Source organism: Pinus tabuliformis, chromosome 7 (genome assembly GCF_031772625.1).
Source record: "Pinus tabuliformis cultivar Carrire ecotype Pingquan chromosome 7, CPIR1, whole genome shotgun sequence".
NCBI classification, from domain to species: Eukaryota; Viridiplantae; Streptophyta; class Pinopsida; order Pinales; family Pinaceae; genus Pinus; species Pinus tabuliformis.
The window spans coordinates 541,944,974-541,968,227 of NC_142293.1; the positions used below are offsets into that span (position 1 = coordinate 541,944,974).

At 39.5% G+C, this 23,254-nt stretch overlaps 1 protein-coding gene across 1 annotated transcript; it reads right to left on the bottom strand.

Moving 5' to 3' along the window:
• Positions 1-920: 920 nt before the first annotated feature.
• LOC149248472 (rhomboid-like protein 14, mitochondrial) lies at positions 921-22,622 on the bottom strand. The gene is made up of 2 exons (XM_089458454.1): positions 22,122-22,622; positions 921-1,800 (listed from the first exon to the last, which is right to left on the bottom strand). The coding sequence occupies exons 1-2, from the start codon at positions 22,398-22,400 to the stop codon at positions 1,006-1,008; spliced, it is 1,074 nt and encodes a 357-aa protein (XP_089314580.1). The 5' UTR covers positions 22,401-22,622; the 3' UTR covers positions 921-1,005.
• Between the last annotated feature and the right edge of the window lie 632 nt (positions 22,623-23,254).

Genomic DNA, 23,254 nt, shown 5'->3' on the forward strand with positions numbered 1-23,254 from the left:
CTCCGACACAATTCAGCTTAAACTTACACAGCAGTTATAGCCAATAAGATGTATGCTCATTTTCCCTAACTGTCCCTTGATATGCCCAACTTCTAATCCATTTCACATGCTTGGCTGTTAGGCTTATTTGTCATAACTGTACCTTGATATGCCCAACTTTTAATTCATTTCACATGCTTGGCTAGAGTAGTTTGGGATTGCAACCCATCTACTCCACTCAGTTCTCTGAAAGGGGCTTGCCCAATTTTTGCTTTCTTGGGCTTAATTAACTTCAGCTATCTTGACCCTTTTCTTCCAGGGTTTTCTCAATTTGGGATATATTCAAATCCCTTAGATCCAACTATTGACCTGCATTTCACCTTAACCCTTTTCTTTCAGATGAATACATTATCGCATGCCCTGCAAAGCGCACTACATAGATTGCAACATAGCATAGAAATTACTAAATAGATGCATTTCAATTTGTTAATGAAAGAATGATCCAAAGACAAGCTTAAACTCTTAACTCAGCCAATGCATTCCTCATTGCAGGAGTGATCTGAGGAAAAGTAGAAACTAGAATGGATCCATCTTAACCCCGGACCTATTAAGCACCAAAAGTGATAAAAAAACTCAGGTGCAACCCTCTTGACACTAGAAGATCCAGGGGTTAAGATGGATATGCAAACTTACAGTAATATTTACATTTCTTTGTTTCTTTTGACATTAGCCTTTGGATTTCCCAGGGTTAAGATGGATCTATGCTTATTTACATAAAAGCTTTATAGTAATTTTTAAGTTTTCTGGTTTTTTTGACATTAAGCTTCATCTCTCTGCCTTTTTCCACATTTTGGTTTATTACCACATTTGATGCCTCTTCCAACTCAGGTTCTTGGTGAATAAAAACAAATACAAACCATACCTTTTGCAAAACTACCTCGTAAGAAATTGATGATTTTTGAAGAGGAGAAAAATACAACAGGTTACCGGGTGAAAATTCATAATACAATTGAAAACAACCACATGTTATTGTCTATCAAAATGTCTAAGACGTAGACGCCGTAGTTCCTCTAAAGGCATCTCCTGAGAGACACCAGCAGGTGCTGTTGGGTACAATGGTGGACCTGAAGCCCGCCTTGTACCACATACCTCACATATTTCTATATGTATGTTGTTGTCAAAATAACACTGTGGACAGTGCCATACTAAATTAACGTTTCCAGATCTCCCAGTAACTCTACCACCTGCCATTCCATGACCAAAAGTGTCGCTTCTGGAGATAGTGAAATGATCTCGAAAGAATCTCCGAGGCCAGCCCATAATCCAAGTTAATTTCCTGATAATTGGGGACAGAGAATCACTCCAAGAGAAAATTCTTCTTAACCAGAGGTACAAGAATCCTGCAAATATGCCACTAAGGTTCCCAAGTAAGGAAACTTTAGGAACAATCATCTGAATAAGTAGCAACTCTGCCCATGCAGCATATCGTTTAGGAAGAAGCACTCCATATTCACTGGTAGAACCTGAGGAGTTGGAATTAAGAACCACATTCGATGCAAACAGCACGGGTGAAAATCCAGTTATACATTCTGAGGTCCATGGAAATGGGTTATCAAAGAAGGTTGCCAGCACCTTTGCTAGGACCACCGCAATCCCATGTGACAAACCGAGCAACACAGCAACCATGGAAGCAAATTCAGTGCTTCCCATCATCGTTTCCAATTGTATTCCCTTCGAGAAAAAGGAAAAGATGTTGTATACAAGGTGTGACTCATCCTCATGGTAGAAAGCTGATAAAAATAACCGCTTCAAATCCCTGTTCTGCAACAGACATCCAAATAATCAACTCTGGTTAAAGAAGACACACAGAAAAATACTGTACAAGATAACAATGGTAATGTACTGTGCCCGAAATAATTGTAACATAGTTTCCCTTCGATAAAAAGTATATATTCTCTCATTAAAGTCAAATTGAATAATGACCATGGATAGCAGATTATCAGATGAAGTAAACAACAAAAAATTTCCACTTACCATTACCCAAACCTAGGTTCATGCAAGTGCAACTCTATCAGGCATAAAATATTTGTAGGTCTAAAGCATGACAAGGTAATATCTACAAAGACCCAACACACACTAGACATGGAAATGGAATTACTCTTATCAATGAGACAAAAGTACTAAAACTTGTTTCATAATGTCTCTCAAGATTATTTTCAAGGTTTTCCACTCAAAGTTCTCTCCACCATATTGAAAACAGTACAAATTGTTTGAAGGTTTTACCAGATGGATATTGTTTATATGTTCTTCTTCTCTTCTTTTGTATATTGAATGGATTAAAAGAGTATTGTAAGTTTTGCATTTTCTAAAAAAAAAATTCAGCTGGCTCAACAAGTTTCATTATCTAGCTCCATTCATGTTGTAATGAACAGCAGTTCAAATATGAAAAAATGTCCAACACAAGGACAATAAATTGAAATCCATACAGGATAAAAATTAAATTACTTACAGTTATAATTGATAATAAGTGAATGAGATGATGTACAATAGCATATGTGATGTGTGTTTAGATATACATTGAAGTTTGAACATACATGAATAGACATGCCTTTTACAAATGTATCCTTTGAATCTTATTACTATTTTATTATTATTATGTGTACTTTATGTGTATTACATTGCCTCCCCCTTCAAGGATGTCCTCAAAGCTTAAAAAGGTTATGTTTTCATGATTTCTTGTAATGTTTTCCCTTGATGCTATATTCTTGATGCTGTCATAGTCGAAGAAACAAAGTAAGATATCTTTTAAGTAATGAACATAATTATCATATTGTTGACAAGTCAGTGCATCCTATTTTGATCTTCTATGGAATTGTGATGCTAATAAGATTCTTGGATATAACTTTTCATATTGTGATTCCAAGAACGATTACTTTTTGAGACAAAATTGTACTGGAATTGGTCTTCTTCAAACTATAGATCAAACAATGCCTTTTTTCAGAGAAATGTTCATATGTTGATTGGTTTGACTCTTGTGATTAGGATGTCAATAAGGTGTCTTCGTAACATGAATTGTTGTTAATTTTAGATAACGATGGTATGTTCTATGCTTTAGAGCAATTTACTTCAATTTTTCGTGTTAGCCTAATATCAATTTCCAGATTAGCAATCACATTAACATGACAGTAAATGCAGATAGAACATAAATAATAAGCAGAAGACAAGCCAAGACAAGAGGACACAATATTTGGCAGATGCCAAGGAAAAACCCCAATGTGGGGAAAACCCTTTGATCAAATCTTCTTATTATTCTTCAAAAGTTCAGCAGAGAGAGAGAGCACATCATACAAAATTCACTTGCCCAAACACTGTCAAAACAGTCCAGCCAAACAGTAGTCAACAGGATGCCCTAACCAGAAAGTCAACGCTAGTCAAACCAGCAGAAATCCTCCTCCAAATCAGCTCGGTCAAACCCAGTCAACTCGGCCTTCAGGGACAGTCCAAATCAACCCAAAACAGTCTGGAAATTCTCGGTCAAAGATGGTCAACGCAGGTCAACACTGCGGTCAAACTTGCTGCAATCAATGCTGGTCAAACAGCCCAGAAAATATCAGTTTCTGTGTCCAAATATGCGGCCTGCCCAAACAGAGATATTCCCACAAAAATCATAGTCAAACGAAGTCAAACACTGCCCAGTCAACGCTGGTCAAATCTGGCTGCAACGCAGAAATTAGAAAACCCAGTCAAACCTTCGCATCTGTGGGGAGGAGCAGCCTGCGCTGAAATTCGTACAACCCAATTAGATGAAGAGAGAGAAAGATGTGTGAGTGGTGAGTGACCAAATGAGGAAAATGACTCCTCTATATATACACAACGTCGAGGATGAAGAGACACTTTTGTTGGGCTTCATGAGCCTACATTAGACTTCTGGCCGACCTTGACAATTTGTCCATAGAAAAAATAAATTCATAATTCCATTTCTACTTGTCAGAATGAGATGATCTTTAGATCACTCCTGCAACATCCACCATCCACTTATAATCAATCGTCCCAAATCTTTCAAGTAGCTTCACGAGAAAGGAAAATCTCACCTGGCTTTGGCCAGACCTCCAACCCTAAGAAATAATGCATCAGTCCTAGGTCCTTCATCACGACTTCGGAAGCCAACTCCCTCTTGCTTTGATGAATAAGAGGGTTTGCACCTATCAGAAAGAGATCGTCCACATAACGTACTAGGATGAGAGGTCTATCATTTTCAACCTTAAAGTAAAGGTTCAAATCAGCTTCACTTCTTGTAAAACCTAGCTTCATTAGATAGTTGTCGATCCCTTCATACCAAGCCCGGGGAGCTTGCTTCAACCCATAGAGGGCTTTCTTCAACCTGCATACATGTGTCTTTTGGTCTAGGACTTCGAACCCCTCAAGTTGTTCAACATAGACTTCCTCCTTAAGTGAACCATGCAAGAAGGCGGTTTGGACATCCATTTGATATAAATTCCATCCTTGTGAGGCAGCAAGGGCTATAATCATACGGATGGTGATATATCGGGCAACTGGTGTAAATATCTCATCATAGTCCACACCTTCCTTTTGAGAGAAGCCTTGAGCAACAAACCTGGCCTTGAACTTTTCAACACTTCCATCAGCTCCATGCTTGATATTGTAGAGCCATTTAGAGGTGACAACACATTTGTCCTTGGGTCTAGGGACATCCCAGACATCATTCTTCATAATCGGCTCATACTCTTTGTTCATAGCATCCTTCCATACTTGGTGCTTCACAGCTTCTTCAAATATGCAAGGCTCAATTTGAACAATGGTGCTCATGGCAACTAAGTACCCTTGGTACCTACTCCACTTCTTACTTTCACGAAATGTCCCCCTTCGTGCAATATGTCTCTCGGCATCTTCGAGAGTGTCCTTGAGCCATGAGGGCCTCCTTTTTGTGGAGGAGGGCTCCTGAGCAGGTGGATCAATGGGATCCATCGGTTCTTCAACATCACGCATCGGCTCATCCTACGGTTCTCCATGTTTTCCTGTATTTGCTTCTTTGTCCTTCCTTGGAATAGGAAGGTTCTTAATCTTCCCAAGGGCGGCATCTTCATCAAAGGTGACATCAAGACTTATTTCCACTTCTCTTCGACCAAGCACATAGATTCTATATGCCTTAGAAGTTTCACTGTAACCCACAAATGTTCCTTTCTTCCCAGATGCATCCAATTTGTTGCTCTTTTCTTTCGGCACATGAAAATACACGAGGCTACCAAAAATTCTAAAGTGAGAATCATCAGGTTTCTTATCAGTGAAAACTTATTCGAGAGTTTGTGAGTCCAAGGCTTGATGAGGGCATCTATTTTGAACATACACGACAGTTTTGGCAGCTTCTGCGCATAGGAACTTCGGAAGGCTTTGATCATGAAGCATGGCATGGGTGGCTTCTATAATGGAACAATTCTTTTTTTTAGAAACACCATTTTGATCAGGAGTATATGCGGTAGTAGTCTCCCTCTTAATGCCAGCTTCTCTACAATAGTCATTGAACTCATTTAATTCATATTCGATTCCATTATCGGTCCTCAATATTTTGATCTTCTTCCCTATTTGATTTTCAACCAAGGCTTTGAAGAGCGGAACCATGTGAACACTTCGTCCTTCTTTTTTAAGAAATATATCCAAGTTTTGCAAGAGAAGTCATCCACAAAGATAGCATAATATAAATATCCTCCCAAAGATGTCACAGGCAACATACCTGATAAATCAAAATGAACCAATTGCAAAATATTGGTAGTCTTGCTATCACTTGAGGGGAATGGTCCCCTTGTATGTTTTCCTTCGGCACACCCCAGACAAACACCTTCATGTTCTACTTTAAATTCGGGCATACCTGTCACCATCTTCCTTGCATCGAGTAGGGCTTTATAATGTAGATGAGAAAACCTCTGGTGCCATAATTCGGATTGAAGAGATGTGTCGCAAGACATAGCTCCCAAGGGACTTCTTCCAACTTGATATAGGCTATCAGCCCTGAATCCAAGAGTAAATGCTTCTTTGAAATTTCTCTTCCTAACACGTACCTTTCCATCAATGAATGCTACCTTGAATCCTTTTTCCTCCATTGCTGAGATAGATACCAAGTTCTTCTTTAGATCGGGTACATATAGTACTTCTTGTAGATGAATGGTGTTACGTTGATTCAATTGAAGAGTAACATTCCCAACTCCCTTCACGGGATAGGTGGCATTGTCTCCAAGAATGATTTCCAAATTTGTATCATTTTCTATCAGATTTGAAAGAGCTTCCTTATACCCAGTGAAGTGCCTTGAGGCACCCAATCAATCAACCAATTTCCCAAGGTATTTGGAGGGGAGGCAATAGAGAGCAGATATAAGATGAAATTATTTTTGCTTGTTATCTACAACATTAGATTCATCATACCTGGAGTTTCTTGATCTTTTGGGAGGTCGACTATTTCCATGTTGAGTAGCGAGAGCATTCCTTTTTCCTTTGTTGTTGAACCTGCCATTCCTTTGATTGTTGTTGCCCCAGAAATTGTTGTGGTAGTTGTTGTCATCATCCGAGGTGTATTCCTTCTATTAGGACACTCCCTCGCATAGTGGCCAAACCTGTTACAAATGAAGCATCTTCCCTTCCTTCCATCTTTAAATCTCGGTCTTCCTTGACATTGCTTCTTTGAACCAACATTGTTCTTCTTTTTAGCATGAGCGGAGAATGCAGTAGGATCATTCATATTTGAAGGCATGTCTCTCTCCATCATTCTTGTTTCTTCTTGAGTACATCTAGTCAACAATTCATCAAAACTTAGAATCTTGTCATTGTTGAGGATAGTAGTGTTGAACACATGCCATTCACGAGGTAGACCTCCAAGGGCAATGAGAGTGAGCTCCCTATCAACAATAACTCCTCCAATTGAAAGAAGATCATTTTTTATCTCGGTAATCCTCATGAAGTAGATTTTGATATCTTCACCTCTTCCCTTCTTTATGTCCTTCAACCTGTTTTTGAGAAAGGGGACTTGGTTTGCATTGCTAACTTTGAACATGCCAACCAACCTGTCATACATCTCCTTAGATGTGTTCAAATCGGAGATGTATGCAACCAAATGCTTATTAATAGAATCCTTGATGATCTTCTTAACTTTGACTTCACCTTTCTTGTACTTTGTCTTAGCGGCAGCCAGTGCATTTGAAGGAGGTTCAGCAATATTTCCCTGCACATAGTCCATAGCATCTTGCTCTTCCAAAGTTAAGACAAGAGACATCTTCCACGCAAGATAATCAGATTTATCATTGAGTTTGTCATCAGATTTGAAGTAAGATGCGGAGGCCATTGAATCTTGTCCTTGTCTAACAAATCTCAGTGATTTCTCTTTGCTACTTGTAGACTTAGTTGGTGCTAGGAGAGGATTTGACCATGCTTGGAGGAGTTCCCATGACCTTGTATGATGACTTACATGCCCTCAAAGGGTCTTATCATAATTACATTTTGAATTTGACTCTCTAGAAGCACTTCAAAATGTGCTTGACCTATTTTCAACGAGCAAAAAACTCATTGACAAATAATACAAAAATAATTTCTCTTTTCTTGAATAAGTACAAATATCAAAATTACATTTATGAAGAACTAGCTTAGTTAGTTTTCTTTCAACACAGACCTCTTAGAAGGCCCAACGATATGTACTATTGATCATTCGACCTCTTGAGAGCCTTTTTCTTTTGTTTATGAGCTAGTTTGGTGGGCTTGTCACAAAAAGTTAGTTATTTGCACATTATTTTATTATAGGGGTTAATGTAGGCCTAATTAGCTAAATCGAACTCATTAGAAGTGCATAAATACAAGTGATGTTAATTCATTGGATAGAGATTTTCACTATCCTTCTTGGAGGACGAATTTTTGGAGCATGGAATGAATTTTGATGTTTGGGTTATTTTCTCATGTCTTGGAGCTTCTTGAATGGCAAGATTTTGGATGGTTGGATATATTATTATACATGTAAGTACAATTTAATGTTATTCTTTCTCTCTATTTTTGTCACATACATTGTTGCTGGGATTTCTCTATACTAGGGCTTATTTGTTGCATCTCTTTATGCGAAGTTGTGGAAATTTTGTTTCTAGATAGTGAATGCTTCATGTATGGGCCATGTATAATGAATGAATGTTCCTAGGGATGTTTCATTACTGAAATTCATCTTGATAAGCCATATATCTTGCAAAATGAAGTATAAAGTCTTTGAAGTTGCTTTTGTTGCTACCCTAATGCTAAGCAAAGTTGTCTTTAAGGCCTCCTTGACCTAGAAAATCCAAAAGTCCATAGTCATAATTCTACCTGACTCCAATCTCCCCAAAGGATTAGGCACTGGTCCACCCAAAGGTGATCACCTTAAACCTTATTCATTCTACTCCCTCTTCTTTTCTAGGCCTAGCCCATTAGGTCTCCTAGGGCATCATTTATCTTGCAAACCACCCATCAAAAAAATTCGATCTCTTGGCCCCTACTGCGCTGGTGTGTCTCCTAGGTGCCCTCCAATTTTGAAGAAATTCTGACAGTGGGATTTTGAGATATCTCAAGCCCTAGCCTCGAGATTGAATCTTTCCCTTGGTTTCCTTAGGCTAGAGACCTCATTAGGACCCTCACATTGTCTTGCACAAAAATTCTTTCTTTGGTCCCTTTCTCCCTCTGGAATAGGTTAAGCATATCATTGGTTGCTAAACCCTACCCCCTTGACCTAACCCCGGGTCCACTTGGTCCCGTGTGGTCCCATACACTATTAAGGATAATTCTTCAAGGATCACTTGGAATCCAAGCTTTCACAAGAATTTTAAGGCCTAGGAACCTCCATTATAAGATATATACCCTAAACCTAAACCTTGAAATTCCCCTTAAGCCCTTCCTTGAGAGCTTTCAACCTTGCCTTCCAAAGCAAGCAAGCCACATATTTGAGCCTCTCTTGTGAATAGGCTTCCAGGATCACCCCTCACCCTATCATTGGTCTATCCATTTCGTGATCCTCATCATAACGGGTCTCCTCCCATCGGTGAAAGTCTGTAAAGAGCAGGGAGCCTTAGCCGAGGTGACAGTGGGCTATTGCTCCATTGTTGCCCTTAGCCTAGTAGTAGCCCTTCAAGGATCCCCTTTTAGGACCCCTACTAGTTTGAGCGACAACAAGGACAAGTCGACTTATTTTCATGGGCAGATCACTATATAAAGGAGGACTCTGCCTCACTTGGAGAGCATCCATCAAGCATCTGAAATAGAAGAAGAAGTGTGAGTAAAGGGTAGAAAGAAGTGCCTCATCTAGCAAAGGGAAAAAGAAGAAGATCGAAGTGTTTTGGCATATTTTTTGGGTCATCTTCCTCACACGTGTGACTGAAATTTGGGTTTATGCAGTGAGGTCACATCAGTCCTTGAAGAAGCCAAGAAAGGGGTCACAAAACAAGCATTCTTGCTCGCCGAGATCACAAAGGGAAGTCTCCAAGTCAAGCGAGGAAGAAAATCCTAACTCACACGTGCAAAATTGCAGTGGTTTCAGGCAGGCCGAAAATTGCTGGATTGTGGAAAGAGGCTGAACTTCAGGGGAGCTGAAAATAGAAGTGCAAGAAGTCAGTGTGACAAACGTTGACTAGGACAAGAAGAGGAACTGTTCAAAAGGTCTTGTGACTTGGTCTTGGAGAGGTTTTTAGGTCAAGGATCTTGATCTTGGAATCCATGAATTGAAGATTCTATAAGAAGAAGAATTTGTTTGGGTTTTCCTCTCAAGTTGGAGAAGTTTTGGCCCTGGCTGATCACCTACATTTTGTGTCCTTTGTCTCATGATTATTTATTGGTAGTTGTTTAATGATAGAAAACATTAATATAATCAAATGGAAGAAAGAAGCTAATAAAGATTAAGTAAAATTGCATCACAAACAGTTATCATTGCAACAGAAATCACCTCATCTCTTTGCCCTAGATTTCTCAACAACAGCATTACATAGCATGAGAAGTTACAGGCCTTTGGCATAGCAATATGTCAGTGGGATGTACTAGCTGCACAAAAACTCCTGAGAAAACTTGGGAAATAAATTCTATCCTCTGTGGAATTTTTACAAGCAGTGGGTATATAGCTCCTTGTAGGTGTATTCTGTTGGAAAATCATAAAGGTAGAAAGATTTTCTTTTCTTTGATAATTATTTGTGATGTTCTTGAATTCTTATTTACTTCTTTATTTCTTCTTTAACTTCTATTCATCAAGCAACTATCAAAACATTAATTCATGGAGATCAAGGACACACAATGTAGGCTCTCAACCAAGGCAAAACCCCTTTCAAGAGGAAAACCCAGTCCACTCTTCTTCCATAGTTGAACCAAATCAAATGAGACAACCAAGACCCTTTGACCATGACAAAGACTTCCCTCCATCCACCAAGTCAGCCTCCCATGAAAACAAGTAAACTTTTAGCCCATCTCTTCACAAGTCAAACACAAGTCAGCTTCATCAAGGTAAGTTAATTAGGGTCTCGGCCCTTTCTTCCCTTGTCCTACACCTTCGCTTTTCTGCTTCAGAATTACTTGCACGTGTGACAAAAAGGAACAGAATTATGGTCTCTTTCTACTTTACTTGTATTCATTTCTTCTTGCAAATATAAGGCCTTCATCTCTAGCTTTTTCGCACTTCTAATCTCCCTTAGAAACTGCAAATCGAATTGATTGATGGATGTCTTCACAATAGGTCGAATGTTCTTTTATATAGTCTTCTTTAAAGGTCGAATCATCTTCAACAAGGCCGACATGAATAGTGGACAGGCCAACTTGGTGGAGGGGGCTATTCTAACAATTTTGACTCAATTATAAACTTATTTCTTGATGTACAAAGCCCAAGAAGGGTCTATAACAAAGTGGTGACATGGACAATGACTCATGACACAAACCCTAAGAGCACTCAATGGGTGCTTTGACCTAGAAACAAAATAAACAAAGCATGAAACCCGTGCTTAAATAATTTTTCTTTTTCTTTCTTTTTCTTTCTTTTTCTTTCTTCTAACAAATATATTACATCATGACTCAAATACAATTATGAAGACCGATACTAGTTACATTTCTCAACATATTATTATTTATTTGTTTAAGCATGAGGACACAAAAAATCCAACTTACAACTAGTTCATGCATTTAACATAAACTGGAAATGATCAGTCCTCACACAATCTGATACTAAGAAATACAAGGCAGTAGTGGAACCTGGAACAAAGATGTAACATCAGCGTTCTGTCAGCTTGGAAATGTGTGACCAGTGGACTCTGCTACAGAAATTCACGCCCTTAATTCAACTATGGTTCACGCTCCAGCAATAGAATTCATGCTCAGCTGAGAATGAAGGAAAACTCGGTGAAAGTTTTTGTTGGCACACTGCTGATACACATGTACTGTATATAGATTGAGCTCCTATACTGCAAATTGCTCACCATATCAACACTGTTATCAGATTTCTAATAAGCCACCCTCAACATATACATTCACAACTTGCGTTAGCTACGGGGTATACTATTTTATGTCTATGTACGCACCACAACCACAGGCTTAATCGCATCTGGGTAGCCACATTTATGATTTACCTCACTCAACAACTCCTTCAGCCTATGCCAAATCCATACTGCAAAACTATGTTGGTAGCTCGTCAAACAGGTGCACCGGGTCCTAATCAGTCAATCCTCTTCACACTCCTTCTATATAGGTGTATTCTTCCAATAGCACCCTACAGCACGTTAAAATGCATGCAACGGTACCAAAACCAGTTTGTGATTTATCAAACCTTTATACATACTCTGTCTCCTCTGTCTCTGATATAACCAATGCGCAGCCAATACACACATACAAGCTTATCACATTATACTCAAAGCATGCATTATGCACAGTATTCCCTAGCCTCAAATTGTGTGTGACAGCTCCATAATTCCAATTGCAAAGCATGGTCAACAATATCTGACTTCAGCTGCCAATCGCTTCACTACCATATTACTCCTCCAACATCCAAGAACAATACTTAGCCTCCATCCTCCGCATTCAGCAAACTTGACAATTGATCCTTGAATTTGTTGTTCACTTGATCCAATTCGACCAATAATACCCTTGGCAAGTAATATGTTTGACCAAAAACTTGAGAGGTGCACACAACATGCCCAATTCACAATTTAATTTATTTGTTCACATTCCAAATCAATCCATGCTACGACCTTTCAACAAACTTTGTGACAGCACGACACTTACTCAATCATGGCAGCTCGAGAAGAATTAATCGGTGATAGGAAAACTGATATTTCATCCCTCGTGCTGTCAATTGAACTCATGTAACCACAAGATCAGTGATAAACAACATCCACAAATTCAACTTCAAGAAAAAGGATCAGGGGAATTTGACATTCGGACTATTACAACTACTGCTTGCATAGGGACTCAGCCTCCTAAGAGTTAAGCATGGCTCTCAGAGGAATATTGTTAAAATTGGCAACTATGGCCAAATTCTACCTTGGGACAGCTCATTTGACGGAGATGATGATTGCATTAAATTCCTCTTTTCGAGAGAACCAAAATTGATATAAATATCATGATTACATTAAATTCCTCTTTTTGAGAGAACCAAAATTGATATAAAGATCATCTAATTTGGACAAGCAGAAGTGTGTTTTTGAATTTATGCCCACACGTGCAAATAGTTCAGGGCAGCCACATCATCATGTAGGCTCATGAAGCCCAATGGATGTGTCACTTTACCCTCAACGACTTGTATAAATACAAGTGACCTCTCACCTCATTTGGCATCATCATCACCCACACATTCTTCTCTTTCCTTCTCTCATTGGTTCGTACAGCTATTGGGCTTTCTACTTCTCTCACACGTGTCGCAAGAAGGACGAATTTTTTGGACAAATTGCAGGACCGAATTTTAGGACAGTTGCATGGGTTTGACCAGCGTTGACCAGGAGTTGTTTGATCAAGTTTGACTACGATTTTGGAGGGTTTGACTCTATTTGACCAAGCTGCATTAATTGGCACAAAATTTGAGAAAATCTAGGTTGTTTGACCTGTGTTGACTGCAAGCATGTTTGACCGCAGGGTTGACTTCAGTTTGACCACAGTTTTGTTGACTATTTTGGGTTGAATTTGACCAGCAAATTAGGCCGAATTTGACTGGGTTTGATTGAGCTCCGAGAGGACTGTTTGCTACTGCGTTGACCATCGTTGACTTCCTAGTTAGGGCTAATTTGACTATTATTGACTGAGAGCAGTACTGCTGATTTTTCATGGCTGTTTTGAACAGTGATTTGGCAAGTCAATTTTGACTTTGACTTTGTATTATTGTACTCTCTCTTTGTTGAACATTTGATATAATAATAAGAATAATTGATCAAAGGGTTTTCACCACATTGGGGTTTTTCCCTGGAATCCACCAAATCTGGTGTCCTCTTGTTTTGGCTTGTCTTCTGCATTTTATTTTATGTTCTATCTACAGTTACTGTCAATGTGAATTATGGTTGATGTGATTGCTATTGCAAACTAATTTGAAAATTGTCATTGGGCTACTTAAAGTGCATTGAAGTAATTGTGCTAAGCATAGAACATACCATTGTTATCTAAATTTTACATGGTATCGGAGCCCAGGTGAAGACAAAGCCCAAGCAAGAAAGAGAAAAGCAATCACCAAGACAGATTTATTGAACAAGTTTCAATGGCTTCTTCATCTTACTTCAAGACTAAGGACAAGCTCAATGACAAATCTAACTATCATGCATGGAAGATGACTTTGGACCTGACTTTGAAGGAGCATTAAGTATTGGAATATGTGCAGGGAAAATTGGTGGACCCTCCTTCAAATGCCCCAGTTGTTGCTAAGATGAAGTATAGAAAAGTTGAGGTCAAAGCAAAGAAAATTTTGGTTGCCACTTGCCTCTATTCAAAAGCATTTGGTTGCCTATATTTTTTTATTTTGGAACTTCTAAAGAGATAAATGATAAGCTGGTTGGGATGTTCAAAGTGAACAATGCAAATCAAATCCTCTTTCTCAAAAACAAGCTAAAGAACATCAAGATGGATAAAGGGGAATCTATCCAATCCTACTTCATGAAGATCACACAAATTAAGAATCACCTTCTATCTATTGGAGAAGTTATTGCTAACAGGGAGCTCACTCTCATTGCACTTGGGGATCTTTCAAGAGCATGGGATGTGTTTAACACCACCATTCTCAACAATGACAGGATTCCTAGTTTCGATGAATTATTAGCTAGATGCACTCAAGAGGAGACGAGGATGATGGAGAGAGACAAGCCTGCAAATGGAAATGAACCTACTGTTTTCTCTACTCATGCAAAGAAGAAAAATAATATTGGTCCAAGGAAACAAGGTTAAGGGTTCAAGCAAGGAAGAAAAGAAAGGTGCTTCAATTGTAACAGGTTTGTCCACTATGGTACAGAGTGTCCTCATAAGAAGAATTCTCCAAGGGATGATGACAATAATAACAACAACAAAGGGAATGGAAATCAAAGGAACAACAAGTTCAACAATAAAGGAAAAAAGAATGCTCCCACTACTCGATATGGAAATGGTCGACCTCCCAAAAGATCGAGAAACTCCAAGTATGAGGAAAGTAATGTTGTAGAAAAACAAAAAGAATTTTATCTTATTTCCACTCTATCTATTGCCTCTCCTCTGAATACTTTGGATCATTGGTTGATTGATAGTGGAGCCTCAAGGCACTTCACTGGGTACAAAGAGGCCCTCTCAAATTTGATTGAAAAGAAGACTAATTTGGAGATCATACTTGGAGATAATGCCACCTACCCTGTGAAAGGGATAGGTATTGTCACTCTTCACTTGAATCAAGGTCAAACCATTCATCTACAAGAAGTATTGTATGTGCCCGATTTGAAGAAGAACCTGGTGTATATTTCTGTGATGGAAGATAAAGGCTTCAAGGTAGCATTCATTGATGGAAAGGTACGTATTTGGCAAAGAAACCCTAAAGATGCATTCACACTTGGATTTAGGGTTGATGGTCTCTATCAAGTTGGAGGAAGTCCTTTGGGAGCCTTGACTTGTGATGCTTCACTTCAATCTGAGCTATGGCACCGAAGGTTCGCCCACTTACATTACAAAGCCTTACCTGGGGTAAGGAAGATGGTCACAGGTATGCCCGATTTCAACATGAATCATGAAGGAGTTTGTCAGGGTTGTGCAGCTGGGAAACTTACAAGGGGACCATTCCCTTCAAGTGAAAGTCAAACTACCGATATTCTTCAATTGGTCCATTCTGACCTATCTGGTGTGTTGCCTTTAACATCATTGGGAGGATACTTATACTATGCAAATTTTGATGCTGACTTCTCTCGCAAAACATGGATCTATTTCTTGAAGAAGAAGGATGAAGTGCTCAAATGGTTTCGTTCTTTCAAAGCTTTGGTGGAGAATCAAACAGAGAAGAAGATCAAAATATTGAGGACCGACAATGGAACCAAATAAGAATCAAATGAATTCAATTATTTTTGCAGAGAGGTTGGCATTTAGAGGGAGACAATTGTTCCATACACTCCTGAGCAAAATGGAGTTGTTGAAAGGAAGAATCAAACAATTATGGAAGCCACCTATGCCATGCTCCATGATCAAGGTCTACCAAAGTTCTTATGGGGCGAAGTTGCCAACACTATCGTGTATATTCAAAATAGGAGCCTGCATCAAGCACTGGATTTCAAGACACCCAAAGAAGTTTTCACTGGTAAGAAACCTAATGCTTCTCATTTTAGAATATTTGGTTATCCCATGTATTTTCATGTGCCTAAAGAGAAGAAATAAGTTGGAAGCATCTGAGAAGAAAGGTATATTTGTGGGCTTACAAATAAAATTCAAAGGCATATAGAGTTTATGTGCCTGGTCAAAGAGATGTGGAAATAAGCCATGATGTCACCTTCGATGAAGACACTTCCCTTGGGAAAGCCAGAGATCTCCCCATTCCAAGGAAGGACAATGATGATGCTGTAGAAAAACAGGATGAACCTTCGACAGATGAGCCTATGCCCGATGTTGAAGGCCCAATGGATCCCATTGATCCACCTCCTGGTGATCCCTCTACCTCAAGGAAAAGACCTTTGTGGCTCAAAGATACTCTTGAAGATGTTGAAAGACATATTGCTCCAAGAGGGACATTCCGTGAAAGTAAGAAGCTGAACAGGTATCAAGGGTACTTAGGTTCTATGAGTACTACTGTTCAAATTGAACCATGTACATTCGAAGAAGCTGTAAAGCACCAAGTATGGAAGGATGCAATGAATGAAGAGTATGAATCTATCATGAAAAATGATGTCTCGGATGTGGTGCCTAGACCAAAGGACAAGTCCATAGTCACTTCAAAATGTCTATACAAAATCAAACATGGAGCAGATGGGAGTGCTGAGAAATACAAGGCCAGGTTCCTTGTTCGAGGCTTCTCTCAAAAAGAAGGAGTGGACTATGACGAGATATTTTCACCGATTGCCCGATATACTACTATCCGATCTATTATTGCTCTTGTTGCCACTAAAGGATGGAGCCTACATCAAATAGACGTTAAGATTGCTTCCTTGCATGGCTCGCTTAAAGAGGAAGTCTACTTGGAACAACCTCAAGGGTTCGAAGTACAAGATTAAAAGACACGTATGCAGGTTGAAGAAAGCCCTCTATGGGTTGAAGCAAGCCCCTAGGGCTTGGTATGAGAAGATTGATAGCTATCTTACAAAGCTGGGATTTACAAGGAGCGAAGCTGGGATTTACAAGGAGCGAAGTTGATCCTAACCTATACTTCAAGGTTGAAAAGGAGAAGCCTCTCATTTTGGTCCTTTATGTAGATGATCTCTTTCCGACAGGTACAAACCCTCACATTTATCAATGCAAGAGGGAGTTGGCTTATGAGTTCGAGATGAAGGACCTAGGACTGATGCACTACTTCCTCGGCCTGGAGGTCTGGCAAAAGCCAGGTGAGATTTTCCTTTCGCAAGGAAAATACATTGTGAAGTTGCTCGAGAGATGTGGGATGGTGGATTGTAATTTTGTGTCTACTCTGATGGAACTCAACTTCAAGAAGTTGTGTGGTAGTGTTGTTGGGCCCAAATTGGCAAACCCTTCTGGGTATCGACAACTTGTGGGGGCCCTGATGTTCTTGGTAAACTCTCGTCCGAACATATGCTTCGCTCTAATACGTTGAGTCAATTTATGATCGAGCCTCATCACATACATTGGATTGCTGCTAAGAATCTCTGGAGATATATCCATGGCACAATCAACTATGAACTGAGATATACTGTTGGGAATTTGAGCTTACATGGATATGCTGATGCTAACTGGCCTGGCAATGTGGTAGATAGAAAAAGCACATCAGGATGTTGCTTCTCATTAGGATTTGCTTCAATTTCTTGGATGAGCAGGAAGCAGAAATCGGTTACTTTGAGCACTGCCGAGGTCAAATATATTGCAGCTAATATGACCTATTGTGAAGCTGTTTGGTTGAAGAAGCTCTTCAGTGAGCTATTTGAGCACGTGTTGGATACCACTGTGATCTTTTGCAACAACTAGAGTGGGATTCAACTTTTAGAGAATCCCATGTTCCACGACCACTCCAAGCACATTGATATCAGATACCACTTTATCCAGGATATGGTACAACGGGGAGAAATAAGGCTCCAACACATCAAGACTGATGAGCAGGTCGTAGACATCCTCACGAAGCCCTTAGGGAAGGTCAAATTCTTAGCCTTCCGAGAGAGACTTGGAGTCGTGGAAAGACCCTCCCATGAGGGTCCCGCTTGAGTTGGACATTGAGCTCTAGGAGCTCCTGGGGGCTTGGGGTACTTCTTGGAGCTATGAGCAACCATAGGGTGAGTGGTTCACCTTCCCCTATTGGTGTGTTGTGTACAGGGTGAGTGGTTCACCTTCCCCTGTGATACCCCATGATGGTTGACATGTGTGTAGGGTTAGTGGTTCACCTTCCCCTGCCGAGGTCGAATACATTGTAGCTAATATGGCTTGTCGTGAAGTTGTTTGGTTGAAGAAGCTCTTCAGTGAGCTATTTAAGCATGTGCTAGATACCACTATGATCTTCTGCGACAACCAGAGTGGGATTCGCCTTTCAGAGAATCCTGTGTTCCACGACCACTCCAAGCACATTGATATCAGGTACCACTTTATCCGAGATATGGTACAATGGGGAGCAATAAGGCTCCAACACATCAAGACTGATGAGCAGGTCGCAGACATCCTCATGAAGCCCTTAGGGAAGGTCAAATTCTTAGCCTTCCGAGAGAGACTTGGAGTCGTGGAAAGACCCTCCCATGAGGGTCCCGCTTGAGTTGGACATTGAGCTCTAGGAGCTCCTGGGGGCTTGGGGTACTTCTTGGAGCTATGAGCGACCATAGGGTGAGTGGTTCACCTTCCCCTATTAGTGCGTTGTGTACAAGGTGAGTGGTTCACCTTCCCCTGTGATACCCCATGATGGTTGACATGTGTGTAGGGTGAGTGGTTCACCTTCCCCTACGATTGACATATGCATAGGATGAGTGGTTCACCTTCTCCTATGGCATATGAGCAGGATGAGTGGTTCACCTTCTCCTGTTGATGCCCCAGCATACATCCTACCCATGTAGTCCAAGACTCATGGGAAGTACCTCTCATCTAGCCAATGAGTTGGGAAAAGTGGATAGGGACCATAGCACTACCGATGGACGCATCGTGTACTGTCGTACTCCCTATGTCTAGGATGCATGGTGTTCAACAACTTGATCTGGGATCAAGTCTAATTGAGGTTCTACCTCTAGACTGACTTTTGTCAGTGGAGAGTGGTAAGGTCTTGTGACTCACTCTCAATCGATTCTTCTTCATTATTCATATCAGTGTTTAGCATAGCAAAGATGAGATGAGATACAGAGATGGTTCATGACGAGGGAATGGCATGGTGATCGATGATGATGGATGGATTGGCGGGTGGAATTCTCCCTAGTTGAGAGGGAGTGTTAAAATTGGCAACTAGAGCCAAATTCCACCTTGGGACAGCTCATTTGATGGAGATGATGATTGCATTAAATTCCTCTTTTTGAGAGGACCAAAATTGATATAAAGATCATCTAATTTGGACAAGCGGAAGTGTGTTTTTGAATTTATGCCCACACGTGTGCAAATTGTTCAGGTCGGCCACATCATCATGTAGGCTCATGAAACCCAATGGACGTGTCACTTCACCCTCAACGACTTGTATAAATACAAGTGACCTCTCACCTCATTTGGCATCATCATCACACACACATTCTTCTCTCTCCTTCTCTCATTGGTTCATACAGCTATTGGGCATTCTCTTTCTCTCACACACGTGGCAAGGAGGATGAATTTTCTAAACAGATTGCAGGACCAAATTTCAGGACTGTTGCGGAGGTTTGACCAGCGTTGACCATGGGTTGTTTGACCAAGTTTGACTGCAATTTTGGAGGGTTTGGCTCTGTTAGACAAAGCCACATTAATTGACATAGAAATCGAGAAATTTTGGGTTGTTTGACATGCGTTGACCACAAGCTTGTTTGACTGCAAGGTTGACTTCAGGTTGACCAAGTTTGAATGTAGTTTTGTTGACAGTTTTGGGTTGAATTTGACCAGCAAGAAAGGCCGAATTTGATTGGGTTTGACCGAGCTCCAAGAGGACTGTTTGTTGTTACATTGACCACCATTGACTTCCTGGTTAGGGCTAATTCCACTGATGTTGACTGAGAGCAGTATTGCAGATTTTTCAAGGTTGTTTTGGACAGTGATTTGGGAGCTCAATTTTGACTTTGACTTTGTATTATTGTACTCTCTCTCTATTGAACATTTGATATAATAATAAGAAGAATTGATCAAATGGTTTTCCCCACATTGGGGATTTTCCCTGGCATCTGCCAAAATCTGGTGTCCTCTTGTCTTGGCTTGTCTTCTGCATTTTATTTTATGTACTATCTACAGGTATTATCAATGTGAATTATAGTTGATGTAATTGTTATTGGAAAGTAATTTGGAAGTTGTCATTGGGTTGCTTAAAGTACATTGAAGTAATTGTGCTAAGCATAGAACATACCATTGTTATCTAAATTTAACAAATATAAAGTCGACCTACCAATGAAATTAATTCACAGTAAACGTATTTTGGCCTTTCTAAAAATTTTGAGCATGAGACTGTCCCTAGAGGGTAAATCGACCTTCTGGCCAAGAGATAAACCAACCTTCTTTGCATTGTTAACAATGTCCATGGTCATGAGAGTTTTGGCACCAATATACACAGTAGACTCAATCACTGGATCAATAAATTGATCCCTGTATAAGCAATTCGAACCATTGATGGGATAAATTAATTTGGATACGAAAGAAACAATAGATCGATCTTTTGTAATTAAATACAACTCTAAGAATAATCCTTCCTTCTATCCGAGGAAAATCTTCACAATTATAAGCCAACTAGGGTGGCTATACAAAACCACCGAAATTGACAAGATTCTAGTTAGGGTGATTATGGAGAAGCATCGAAACTAAGCTCTCTTTGTCACTTCCAAAATAATCCCGTGAACTTAGCTCCAAATTGATCTGCATATAAGAAACCCTCACACTGCAGGAAAACCAGCTCTTATACCACTTGTAATATCTCGGATTATTTTAGGTGGAGTTTCATGAAAAACTTTGCTATAAAATTTTCTTAACAAGAATAGCACAAAAATAACTCGAAAATACTGCAATCACAAAATACACAAGATAGATAACCGCAAACTCAACTAGATTCAGCCTTATTATATTAATATAATAGTTGCTTACAACAAAAGCAATCGCTGACAATAGCTCCTCAAATCCATAAACTAGAATTGATAAGTAAAACCTATGAATTATAAATGAATTCACCAAAGGAAGAGATGGGCTCTCGCCCACTCTCATTAAATCACTCGAGGGTTTTTGTCTTGGGACTACAAAAGCAGAGAACTAGGTTATCCAAACCACACCAAAGACAAATGCTCCAATCCAAGATGTCCCCAAATGATCTCCTCCTCCTCCTTTTAAAGGCCCGATAGATAGATCTCCAATCTTCTAGAAGTATTTTATTTTATTATTCTATTATTATTCTAAAAGCTCTTCCTTGACTTCATCTTAAGTGACTTTTTAATTTATTTAAGTCACATTTGGCCTTTCCCCTTAATTAATCTTTATTATTTTCCCTTTTTAATTAAGTAACTAATTAAAGTCATCCTTAATTTGGGAAAATGGTAAATCGCCCACCATACTCTCTTTGGCCATTGGAAATCACTTCTCAGCATCTGCTCCTGTAGATCTTCTCGTTCTAGTTCCAAACTTCCAACAAGCTATTACACTAACGTGTTCCGTTAAATATTCCTCCCGGAATGCCCCCTTAAACGTGATTAATCAAGTTATGCTCAATCATAACCCTGTTTTACGGGAATTATCAAAAAGCAACGGAACCAAAAACAAGTTGTATAGAACTACTCATGATGATCAATATGCCAAGCGAACGCCCTTTAGATCCTATAAAAACCCCTCAAAACCCATCTAGGACTCCTAACAACATAATCCTGCTCCTCTGACCTAGCCATCATGTACCATGAAAATCCATCCTCGGTGTACTATAGAGGAAACTGAAAATGGGGACATTACAATTGATATGAGAGTGTCCTCCCTCACTCTGTTACTAGCATTGCCTAAAGTTTAAGAGATATGCCTTGAGGGTTGATAAGATAGCACCCTCCCCAACTCTAGTACGCATTACCAAAGTTTAGGCGGCATTACTTGTGAGTCAATATAGCAGCATACTAGCATTACCAAAGTTTCGGTGGCAATACTCGTGAGTCAATATAGCAGCATCATTCCTCACTCGGATACTATTAAGTTTTAACATTGCCCAAAATTTATGTGTCATGCCTTGTGGGATGTCTTTTTAACTTGTGAGATTATCTATGAGATGTTGGATTGAAATTAGCTTAGATATTAAAACTCTTCCACAGGAAAGCAATAATCAAGATATTATATGCTCGCTAATCCTTAAATTAATTAAGAAAACTCTTAAAATAAACCCTAATTTAAAATATTGGGGTTTTGCAGCTTACCTGAACTACCATATATGGACTGAGAGAGACTTCGGAAAAAGAAGGAAGCATGGAATCCAGCGGCCCAGGCCTTAGATAGACCAGAGTGTTGGCTGCAATTAAGCCCGCTGTGACCGGGGGCTTCCTGTCCAGCTGAGAATAGTGAGAACCGACATGCAAAAGTAGAAGAGATAACGTAACACTGTTACGGCCTCTGCCTCGGCTTCTGCTCATCCTGTCTCTCTGTTTTCTTGGCTTCTTCAATAAATTCCGCCTCCCCTCATACAACCCGAAACTCATATGCAGGCACGTCAAATTATATGTGTAGATATTTACTTGTTTATTGTACGACTCTTGAGAATATCTGCACTGCTAAGTAATCTCAGAACAAGGAACAAATCCTTCGCTTCTCGCCGTGGTTAACATTGTTTTCTTGTTCCTGTGGGATGGCATCTCGTCCCGCATCTCCCGAACAAGTGCGTTGACATGGCAATTTTATACTTCACTGGGTTTTTTGTGTCTTTGTGTGGTTATTTGAATTAATATAGATGCATCTTCACGGTAACGGTTGTTAATATAATATCCATTAAAAAGATTAAATATGACTTTGTGAAATTAAAAGGAAGTGTTTTTAAATTTTAAGGTGTTCATAGATTTCATTATTTTTGAGTTAATAGGTATTTTTTATAAATTTTTTTAAAGTGAATTAATTATATAAATGAGAAAAAAAAATTGTGTGAATTTAGGTGATATTGTCTTAAAATTCCATTATACACCAATAAAAATATCATTGTTCCTGTAAAGTTTGGTCTTAATTTACATCTATGAAACCAGCTTTGTTGACAATTGATCAGAATTTTGATAATTCAAACTAAAAGCAACTATGGTTGAGAAGCTACTAATATCTACCATAAATTGAACTATATAAAATAAAAACAACTACCAAGTGGCTAAGCATGACATTAAGAGTGTGATGAAGTGACTCGGGCTAGGTCTTGAGCACTTTTTCCAGCTGGAGCAGGAGGTTTAAGTTCACACTGAAGATGGCTTTCAAGGTAAGCAAGCCAAGCCTCCAAACTAGCAAGACAGAAGTGTTGATAACGTTGTGCCTGCTTCATTTCATTCAGAGAAAATATTATATCATTGTGGTCTTC

What these genes read in the sequence shown, in the direction of transcription:
- LOC149248472 (XM_089458454.1), bottom strand. Translation starts at nt 22,400, where the DNA reads ATGAGTTTCGGGTTGTATGAGGGGAGGCGGAATTTATTGAAGAAGCCA. An exon ending in GTCCATATATGGTAGTTCAG is followed by an intron (nt 1,801 to 22,121) that starts GTAAGCTGCAAA and finishes TGTCTGTTGCAG; the next exon opens with AACAGGGATTTGAAGCGGTT.